Source organism: Endocarpon pusillum, assembly GCF_000464535.1.
Source record: "Endocarpon pusillum Z07020 unplaced genomic scaffold scaffold1962, whole genome shotgun sequence".
NCBI lineage: Eukaryota > Fungi > Ascomycota > Eurotiomycetes > Verrucariales > Verrucariaceae > Endocarpon > Endocarpon pusillum.
Genome location: NW_006916107.1, coordinates 135894 through 146321, shown reverse-complemented (window position 1 = coordinate 146321; position 10428 = coordinate 135894). Strand labels below are relative to the sequence as shown.

The 10428-nt window shown below is 53.5% G+C and overlaps 4 protein-coding genes across 4 annotated transcripts; 2 read left to right on the top strand and 2 right to left on the bottom strand.

Annotated features, from left to right (window-relative positions):
• Positions 1 to 23: 23 nt before the first annotated feature.
• EPUS_06571 (uncharacterized protein) lies at positions 24 to 365 on the bottom strand (the record flags this gene model as incomplete). The annotated part of the gene is made up of 1 exon (XM_007803090.1): positions 24 to 365. One exon carries the CDS (start codon positions 363 to 365, stop codon positions 24 to 26), a length of 342 nt encoding a protein of 113 aa, XP_007801281.1.
• Positions 366 to 831: 466 nt separating this feature from the next.
• EPUS_06570 (uncharacterized protein) lies at positions 832 to 2602 on the bottom strand (the record flags this gene model as incomplete). The annotated part of the gene is made up of 3 exons (XM_007803089.1): positions 832 to 2346; positions 2403 to 2528; positions 2579 to 2602. 3 exons carry the CDS (start codon positions 2600 to 2602, stop codon positions 832 to 834), a joined length of 1665 nt encoding a protein of 554 aa, XP_007801280.1.
• Positions 2603 to 3071: 469 nt separating this feature from the next.
• EPUS_06569 (uncharacterized protein) lies at positions 3072 to 7289 on the top strand (the record flags this gene model as incomplete). The annotated part of the gene is made up of 3 exons (XM_007803088.1): positions 3072 to 3526; positions 3760 to 6518; positions 6568 to 7289. The coding sequence occupies 3 exons, from the start codon at positions 3072 to 3074 to the stop codon at positions 7287 to 7289; spliced, it is 3936 nt and encodes a 1311-aa protein (XP_007801279.1).
• Positions 7290 to 8294: 1005 nt separating this feature from the next.
• On the top strand, positions 8295 to 10346 carry EPUS_06568 (uncharacterized protein; the record flags this gene model as incomplete). Its single annotated transcript, XM_007803087.1, has 1 exon — positions 8295 to 10346. One exon carries the CDS (start codon positions 8295 to 8297, stop codon positions 10344 to 10346), a length of 2052 nt encoding a protein of 683 aa, XP_007801278.1.
• Between the last annotated feature and the right edge of the window lie 82 nt (positions 10347 to 10428).

The window sequence follows — 10428 nt, the reverse complement described above, 5'->3', positions numbered from 1 at the left end:
GCGGCGGCTGGTGGCCAGGGTGCTCAAGAGCCGTTGTTGAGTGGTATTGAGGAGGCTGAGCCGGGGAGGGAGGTTCGGGAAGTGCTGGGCGGGCAGGCGAGTGTGGAGGCCAAGAAGGCCAAATTGCAGGATATGAGCGAGAGTTTGTCCGGGCTGGTGGGCCGCAGAAGGAGGGGGAAGGAGGGCAGCAGAAGTTCTGGCAGCGCGAGCTCGAGCTCGAGCTCGAGCCCCAGCCCCAGTCCCAGTCCGAGCCCGGCTCCGTCGTCGTCGAGAAAGCATGCCGATGCGGCCAAGGATGTTGCTGGCGAGGCGCCTACTCGTACTATTTGAGCATCCCATCTCTCATCCCCCCCACCCATCTCCATGATTATATGTTTATGTCTTTCTTTTCCTTTTCCCCCCTGCGCGCTTCTGGTATTCAATCAAGCGGTACATGAGCGTTATTGGTTGGTGATTTGGGTTGGTTGGGCTTATCCTTATCTAGGGTTTTGGGTTTACCGATCAGTATGATAACAGTGGTGTATCCCATGGCAGTGGCAGTGGCATTCTGATATGGCACGCAACAGGACAGGAAAAAAAAAATCAACGGGGATCTTCCCCCTACATGTTTAGATCATTTGTGTCGTTGTTGTGCGCAGCGGCTGGCTATGCGAAACCCTTCCCTTCTGCGGTGTCCTGACAATTTGGCCACTGCTACCGAGCTCATACATAATATATACGTAATGTATGGATATCGAGGGTGCGGGCGAGCATAACAGCAAAAATCAAGAAATATATGTGCCATCTTCAACAATTCTAGTTAGGCTCACTTGACTTTACACTCTCGCTTCGCTACTCTATTCCCATCGCATCTTCGCCCTTCCCATTCCCATTACTACTGACACCCTCCCTCCTCGCCTTCGCCCCCTTCTTCAGACTCTCCCACTTGTCGCGATACCGGCGCAGATTCTCGTTCAGCTTGACGTTCTCCTTCTCGCGTCTCGCCAGCTCGCGATCGCTCTTGCGCAGGATCTCCTCGAGCTCCGCGATCCTTTTGGCGGCCTTCTCGTCGGTGTTTGGGTGACTGCTGGGTTTGCCGGCGCTGTTTTCCGGTGTGCCGAGCGGGCTGGAGGTGGGTTGATTGTCGTTGTTGTGGTTGGTGGTGGTGAGGGAGCGGATAGAGTAGGCGAGCGCTGCGCTGGAGGATTGCGCGGAGGCTTCGAAGATGTGCAGGCGTTTGGAGAGTTTGTCGATGGTTTGTTTGAGGTAGGTGTTTGTTAGGGTTAGTTCTTCGAGGAGGTGCGGTTGATTGGGTTGGGGTGGGGCTGGGTGGTTGTTTTTATGAGGCTGGGACGAGGATGGGTTTAGCTTTCTTAGATCAGGGGACTGGGGATCTTTTGTTGTTGTTGCTGGCTGTAGAGTTTCCTTTGCGTCCACGAAATCTTCCATGTTGTCTTCTGACAGGTTGGAGAGATGGCGGGTGTGTCGTAAGGATGCGGCTGTACGATCAGCTCGGGTCATGATGTCGGCATAGGAGGTTGTGCCGCCCGTTGTTGGCACGACGTAGAAGGACTCTGCTGGGTTGGCGGACGCAGGTTGACCATCTTGAACGGCACGGAGAGCGGCTTTGGAAATCATTTGGGAGTAGTCTAGGTCTTTCTCGGGTGCCGATGGTGAAGGCTTCTTTGATTCTGCACTGTTGTCTGATGGAGCTGTGGGTTTTGCATTGGATGTTAGGGGTAAGCCGGCAAAGGCCAGAGGCGCGGTGAGCTTGGACATGAGGGACTCGAGAGTGTGGTAGAACTGCTGAAACGGTGCATCACTCGTGGAAGCCACCGACTCCGCTGCTGGCGATGCAGTTTTCGCTGGCTCCTCATTTGTGACATGATTAGGGGGCGCCCAGGACGGCTTGCCATCATGGGAACGATCGTTCGAGTTGAAGAAGTCTGACTGTAATTTCGAAGCCCTGGATGTTTCTTGCACCCCTTTCGCTTTGGCTTGGTCTTTTGCGAATTTCCCGGGCACATGTTGCGCAGATATTGTTGGCGAGGCAGGCATACCTCGCCTATGACCCCCAGGGATACCTCTTGCAGATGCTAGATTGCTAGCTATCGACGATGATAGATCTCGAGCGGTCGCGCGCGTACCTCTAGCCAGCCTAGGAGGTTGCTGCAAAGCGTCCAGACCTGTGAGGTGCTTGGAGGTGTCTTCTGCTGGTTCCTCTGTCCCTTTTTGCTTCGATTTGCCCTCGTCGACATTGTCATGGCTTTCCAGCTTCACAGCGGCCTGCGGGTGTTCATGCCGGAACTTGAGGATCTGTCCTAGCTTTTTGTGATGTTCTTCGAGCAGGCTCAAGGTCCGAAGAGCCTGCAGGCAGGGATCAGCACAGGTCAACCCTGAACAACACCTTTGCGGCTCCTTACTTCTGCATCATGTGTACTCTGGGCGGCATGCGCAAATTCCGCTGCTGCTAGATCATGCTCTTCACTCGCAGCCACTGGATTCGATCGTCTGGTTTCAAGGACCGCATTCCGAGCGTGAGTGTGTGCCTAGAGAGCTTCAGGATGAGTGGGTAGAAATCTGGAGAGTAGCGCCTTACCAGCGTGATCGGAGAGTCTTCCATATCGTTGAATTAGTGGAGTAGGGATTTGTGCTGGTAGATAAGGTTGGAGGGTTGAATATACGTTCGTGTCAATAGAAGTTGTCATTTTATTTTACGATTCACAGGTGGGCTGCCTCACGAGTCACGATGCGAGCAGCTGAGAGCATAGGAACAACTTAACAAGGGGCGACGTCTATTTAGTGGGCCAGCTAGAGACCGACAAGCTATGTAGTACATACATGTAATACATACATCTGAGATATGTAACGTGGTTCTTCTTGTGGTCTGTTTGACATTCTTGCCTGCCTCAGTTCCATTTATTGGGCGATCCGCCTCCTAGAGTGTGTATAGTGTGTATATACCTACGCAATACTGCTGGTTGTGATGTCACGGTGGTGGATTGAATGAGCGTCGGTACCGCACTACCCTCCATTTGCGCCCCCATCAAGACCCTTTTCTTCATACTTGCCATTCTTCGTGACACCCAGCAATGGAGGCAGTATCGCAGGCTCCCATGCCATCACCAGTGGCATCGCCTCGCGGGTTCAAGAAGGTGTTGTCGAACAGAAGTCGCACCTCCGTTCAAGAACCAGGCAGCGACACGAGCAGCACCCACGGCCTACGAAAATCCGCTGATTCGGCCCGGGATCACTCTCCGAAAGACCTGAGCAGGATCTCCAGTCGCGATGATAGCAGCAAGTCTGGTTCTAGTGGCTTCCGGAAGCTGATCCCAGGCCATGCAAAGCGGAAGAGAAGAAGGATGCGCGAAGCAGGCGGATTGCTACCACCTGAAGGCGAGTCTACCGACAACAACGACAACAACAACAAGCTTACGATCAAGACAGCCAATGCGCCTGCTCCAATATCGCGGAATCACAGCTCAACGAGCTTACCTCAAGATGACAACTCCAGCCTCTTGACGGAGGACGAGTCTGAGCCTGCCTCGTAAGTACTATACTTTGTTATTGCGTGGGGGCTGTAGCGCAACCCAATCCTCCCAACAAAGGACACTCGTTTGAAAGTCTGTTTTGCTCTCAGACATCAGAGTTTGCTCCCTATCCCACTCCAATGTGTTAACTGATCATATATTCTTCTGCGTTGATTGAGAACTATCATTCATTTCCTCCATCCCATAGCCATCACAGCTTCTCAGCTAATGACGTGGCCTTCACCCACAGAGCTTGTCCGCCTCTTTTAACCCACGACTCTCATGCTGGTTACCTTACGCATTCATCGCCACTTATCAATACCACTGCGGTTGACGACACTGTCTCGACCTCGCAGACTGAATCACAGCCGGCGCAGTCGTCCGAAGAACCCTTACAGAGCCCTACCCTCGGCGCTTCCGGTGCTCCCTCCATAATACATTCACCCACCTTGCCTGCTACCAGTTCGACCTCGGCCCTGAATTCTCCAACCTTGTTCGACCGCGCAAACACCCTGGGCCCTCCAACAGAGTCCCGGTCAGCTCGGAGGAAGAGCATTGGTACCTCGATTCGTGGCATCTCTCCAGGTCGAAAGTTGAAGGAAGCATTCCAACCTGGGAAATCCACAAAGGGTCCCAGAACCAGTCCAGATAGAGGGTCGTTGCGTGGTACTAGAAGCGACCTTCAAGCAGCTGATGCTACCACCAACGAAACTGGACCGACCGCTCGGACGAAGGCGCCAGCCCCTCCTCCTATTTTGGTTGGCGCAAAGACCGACAGCTCTAATCAGCCGAGCATTTCCAGTGCAGGCATCTCCCCATTGAATCCCAAGACCAGACCGCAGACCCCTCCGAGCGCCGCATCGACCGCCCCGCTGACAACCGTGACGCCGCCTACTCCTGTCGACTCTCGGGCTCCGACCCCAAGATCCCCAGTACGAAATTCAGAATCTCCTACGCGGTCCAGTGATGCAAGCGGCATAAAGGTTAGCCCGTCGGGTAACATGATATCACATCGACGTGTGCATTCGGAATCAGGATCTCTACACCAACCGAGTAAACTCTCGAACGCCATTTCTGCGCCTCTCACCCCTACAATTGAAGAAGCTAAAACGCCTTCTGCAAGATCGGAATCAAGAAACGTCACCCAAGGAAGTGGATTCTTCTCGTCCTGGGTTTCAGCAGCACAGAACGCTGCGAACACCATTACCAACACCCTCAATACCCAGACCAGAAGCAGGTCTGGGACTGAAGACAGCGAGCCAGAAAAACCAACAACCACCGAGAGGCGGTCTGACTTGATAGGTAAATTGGGTGAAGAGCCTGGTTTGCCGAAGAAGCAATTGGCTGTTGAAACATTGGGCGCCGGTGATCTGAAGTTGAGCCATCTAGGTATTGGTACAGAGTCAAAAGAGAACGGCTCTACAAGACCTGATCCTATCGACGCGCGGAAAGACTCGACGATCCAACGTGACGAAGCTGCCGCTAAGGTAGAAGATATGCTGGCCAAGCGGGCCGTATCCGCTGCATATGAGAAGCCGTCTGAGGACAGCTCCAAGACGCCTCTTGCCGAACTATCCGAGCCAATGAACAATATGAAGCACAGTTCCACATTCAATAGTACTGTATCAGGAGAGCTACAGACGACTCCAAATGGTAGTATCCTTGATGGCGAGACGGGTTCTGTAAGACGCACCAATAGCGTTCGAAGTCGGTTAAAAGAACGGCGAAAGAGGGGCTCTTCCACTGCTACCGGTATATCGAGCGTGGGCACGCTTCTAGCGGCCAGCGCGTCAAGCTTAGCCAATCCAGCAGCCGGTCCAAAGCTTACTGGGTTTGCGGTTGCACCGAAGGCGCGTAATCGGACCTTTCATCAACTTTTCCGAAGTGTGCCCGAGGACGATTTTCTCATCGAGGATTACAGCTGTGCCTTGCAAAAGGAGATCTTGTTGGCTGGCAGGATATACATATCTGAAGGACACATCTGCTTCTCCAGCAACATTCTTGGCTGGGTGACCACTCTTGTCATTTCATTTGAGGAGGTCATGGCCATAGAAAGAGAGACCACGGCCATGGTATTTCCCAATGCCATTGCGATTCAGACTCTGCATGCTCGACATACCTTTCGAAGCCTGCTCAGCCGGGAAGCAACTTTTGATCTGATGGTAGGGATATGGAAGGCAAGCCATCCTGCAGCATTCAAGAAATCCATCAATGGCAAGCAAGCTGAAGAAGAGACAGCCCAGAAGACGGACAAGCTCGCTGAGATCGAATCGGAGAGCGAGGAGGAATCTGAAGACGAGGACGAGATGTATGATGAAGATGAGGAAGAGGAGGGCGTTGGCAGTTTTGTTGAAGCTCGCAGTATCGCGGGCAGTGACATTACAGATGCCGCACATGCAGCCGTCAGAAAAGCTTCGGCAATCAGCGGTGCTGCAGCTAGCGCTGTGGTAGCTCAATCAGCAGCCGCTGGCGATGGGCAAGCTGCTGAAAAGGCATTGGCAGCAGCTTCCGCCGCAACAGTCGACTTCCCCGGTCCAGCTAGTCATGCCCCAACCGACTGCACCGACAGCGCAACTCATTATGACAAGGTGCTCAAGGATGAAACCATACCTGCTCCCTTAGGCAAGATCTACTCGATGCTATTTGGACCCAGTTCTGGCATCTTTCTCACCAAGTATCTAGTTGAGGAACAGAAAGTGACAGAGCTTCAATATGACGACGACAAGAAAGGGCTAGGCGAGCAGAACAAAACGCGCAGCTACTCGTATATCAAGCCACTGTATGGCTCTATCGGCCCGAAGCAAACGAAATGCACCACTTCGGAGAACCTGGACGCCTTTGACCTGGAAAGATCCGTATCGGTGACCTGTACGACGCAGACTCCTGACGTGCCCAGTGGCAACGTGTTCAGCGTCAAGACGCGGTATTGCTTATCTTGGGCTGCTGGCAATGCCACCCGGCTGCAGATGAATTGCACCATCGAGTGGACCGGCAAGTCGTGGCTGAAGGGTATGTTGTCTTTCTGGCCGATGACTGCAGCGACTAATTTTACACTTAGGTCCAATTGAAAAGGGTGCAACTGATGGGCAGCAAACATACGGAAACGACTTGGTCAAGGCACTCAGGTCTGCAGTGTCGGCTCGGCCTCGAGCCGCAACCGCGGGATCTAAAGGACTGAAGGCAGGCAAGCGGAGAAGAAAGGGCGAGAAGAGCTCTAGCCCGTCACCACAGTCCCAGGTAGTGAAACGGGAGGAAGAGAGCTGGGGTCTCCTCGAACCTTTTCGAGGCATATTCGGTCCTATCGTGAGTATCTTCAAACCCTTCGCTGGGACCATGGCAGTGGTTACCATCGTGATCCTGCTCTGCGTAATATGGTTCCGACGCCCTGTGCGTGGTCCTGCCGGAGGGATTGGATATCCCGAATACCCTAGTGCTGCTCGTCTGGCCGCCTACGAAGAAATGTGGCAACGGGAGGAGAGCGAACTATGGTCGTGGCTCGAGGACCGGGTCGGTATCGAGGGTCTCGGATTGAACGACCATGCGAAGCAGAAGGGGAAGAAGGCGTCTGCCCTGACGGCAAGAGCCAAGGCGAAGGAGAGGCAGAAGATCCTGGCCGGCAAGGACGTCGAGGCTCGTCTCAGAGAAGAACGCATGACGGAAAGGGAGATGGAGGATGCTATACGGGTCACGCAGGCGAGGTTGGACGTCTTGAAGGGGGTTATGGCAGAGAAGAAATCCGCGCGACAGGGCAGTCGTGCGGAAGGGAAGGGCTCCGAATGAGCATCACTGCGTTGGTCGCGACTGGTACTACCTGCGGTGGTGTATGGCGCATGCATTCAGGGGTCCACTGTCTACTGGAGCGACGATTGGCTTTTTCGTTTGCGGCTGAACAAAAAGTACGTCTTGATGAGCATTTTGGTATGAAGCCGGGATGTGAAGATAGTAGTAGGCTGAAAGCGTTCGAGAACAGCTACAATAGGATATAGTCACCTTCGGCCTCTTCTCGTGCACTGAATACTCGACGGCACTGCCTACAGCTGTGATGGACATGGTCTTGTGGGTTATGGAGAAAGAAATCGAGTCTCGAGAGTTTCGCAATGCACAGTACCTATAAACTTTAGACGGGCTGCTGATGTAGCCCCGGAGCTCTGTGGGCGTGTCCTCTATTGTTCGATCATTGCGGATCGATACCCTGGTCGGCTTATCTCAGCGCAGCCAGCATTTGACAGCGACATGCAGAGGCCGAATGTTGGAAACCTGGCAGTTTATATGACAGGCTCCACCAAAACTTGATGGCAGATTGATCACCGAGTGCTGGAGGATAAACAAAACTTGGGTGCATTTGCAATCTGAGCTTATCGGCGGTCTGTTCAGCTTTCTCCTCGGGACTTTTGAATCTGGTGGTCAGCCTCGTTCTTAGAAATCTCTCTAAAGTCTCTCGAGTCGACTCTTCAAGTTACGAGTATCTCGGGCAGCTCTAGTGGTGATTCTGCCGGTTTGTAACACAATAGTTGAGTAAGTTACCGTGACGAGTGACGAGTGCCGCGTGCTTTGGAATGCGAGACGCTGGAGGACAGACTTCTTGGCAAGAATGACCGCATTGCCTGTTGAGGAAAAGCGTCCTCTCTTTTTTGGCGATGCGGCCAGGCGCATTCAAAGTTTGTTGTGAGAGTTGACTTGACCTCGTACCACAGGGATGAAATGTCGCGCTCGGCGATTCTACCATACTAGTTCTTTAGCCCCCCATCAAAGCTCGGCCAAAGACTGCTGAACGGCTCCGTGATCATGACGGATTACGGCAAGCTGAAGGTGACAGAGCTAAAGGAAGAGCTCAAAAAGCGCAGCATTCCCCTTACAAAATTGAAAGTAAAGCAAGACTATATCGACCGGCTCTTGGAAGCAGACGCCGCTGACAAAGCATCGAACAGTCCGGCGGCGACAACGACGGTTGGTGACCAAGCCACTTCTGCGCCGAACGTTGCAGCGCAAGATGATGACAAGGCAGCGGCAGAAGAAGCCGCACCGAGCCAGAAGGATGAAGTAGTGGATGACCAACCAGCAACAGAGAACGTACAAGTCTCAGAGGGTGGCCCGGGAAAATCAGCAGCAGACAGGGACGGTCCGAACGAAAAGAACGATGTTGTAGACGCCGAATCCCAGTCCATACCCGCCACGGCGTTTCAGGACACTATCATGATGTCTGCGCCATCAGCCACACCTGTCGAAGATCGAACCAGCGAGCCTCAGTCACAAATAACAGAAGCTGCCGGCAATGTGCGGGATTCATCATCCGCAGGACCCACAGAGCAGCCTACCTCACATTCGAGCTCAGGTCGTGTCAATACTCCGCAGTCGCAATTGGCTCGCGCGTCCACGACGAGCACGCCGTCATCTGGCCCAGTTCCATCCGCCGAGTTTCTTGAGGACTCTAGAAAGCGGAAACGAAGAAGCTTCACACCGCCTCCTTCCACCGACGAAGTGGCTCAGAAAAGAGCCAAGGCTGGCGATGGAAGTCCCAGAAGCACTCCGAAGGAGGAGTCTACCGCGGGAGATGTATCTCAGCCGCCAGAAGATGTCGTTAGTAATGGTCACGAGCTCCAAGAGAGGGCCATGGAGGAAGCCCCACGGATAGAAGAGGGTGTTTATTCACAATCGCAGGTTCAACCATCAGAGCGAGATCGAAAAGTAGAGCACAAGGTTGGGCGCAGCTCAGCAAGCCGCTCGCCTATACGTCGAGCGCGCTCCCAGCAGGAAGACGATCACCTGCCGGACGCCAGGCAAGAGGAACAGCGCTCACTACCTAAGTCAACTGCTCGTTCGAAACCCCACTCACCGAATCTACTCAAGCGACGTTCACCTTCACCACCGAAACTCCCTACTAACGAAGATCGTGTTGTAACACCGGCGTTACATGCAGCAACATCTTCTCTCTACATTCGCAACTTCAAGCGGCCTCTGCATATACCTTCCTTGCGATCCCACATTTCTGCCGTGGCTGCCTCGCCGAATACAGACGCTACCAACGACTCTATAACATCGTTCTACCTTGACAGTATCCGAACACACGCCTTTGTGGCGTTCGGTTCGATTGCTGCTGCGTCGCGCGCGCGTTCTGCCCTACACGACTCGCGCTTTCCAGATGAAAAAACTAGAGAACCACTTTGGGTTGATTTTGTGCCTGATGAAAAGGTGGAAGAGTGGATTGAGACAGAGCAACAGGCCACTGGGGGTGGACGAATAGGGCGACGATGGGAGGTTGTGTATGAAGATTCTCCCGACGGTGTCGGAGCTGTTCTGCAAGAGGTTGGTAGTAGTTCGACATCCAGACTTGCAGCACAGAGAAGAACTTCAACATCGATAGACCGGCGAGAACCAGACGTTTCTGGTACAAGCGCTACGATAGCAGGAGTACATCCCGATCGCGCAAGGCTGGTACCGTCCGAGGATAACGTACCTCAAAGAAGAGTATCAACGTTGCCACAAGAGCAGCGGCCTGAACAGACTGGTACAGGGTTCAGAGCCCTTGATGACTTGTTTCCGTCCACTACAGCAAAGCCAAAGCTTTACTACAAACCGGCTGATCCTCGCATCGCAGAAGAACGCTTAGACATGATCAAAGATCTGAGAAGTCTGGCTGGAGCCAAAAGTGGCGATCCAGACATGAAGCGATACTCTTTCGAGCTTGATAGGGGCAGGGAGGAATGGGTGGATAAAGGACCGGAATTTGGGTTTGGGCCGAGAGGCCGAGCAGTCGAGAGAGGGACCCGAGGTGTGTACCGGGGTAGGGGCGGTATTGGTCGTGGGAGCGATACTTGGAGGTCGGGAGGCAGGTACTGACCTTAAGATCATGTGTCAGCTCCGAGATTACCTGGTTAGGGATCTGGTCCTTAAGGAGGTGGATCACCATCTCAGAGCATGG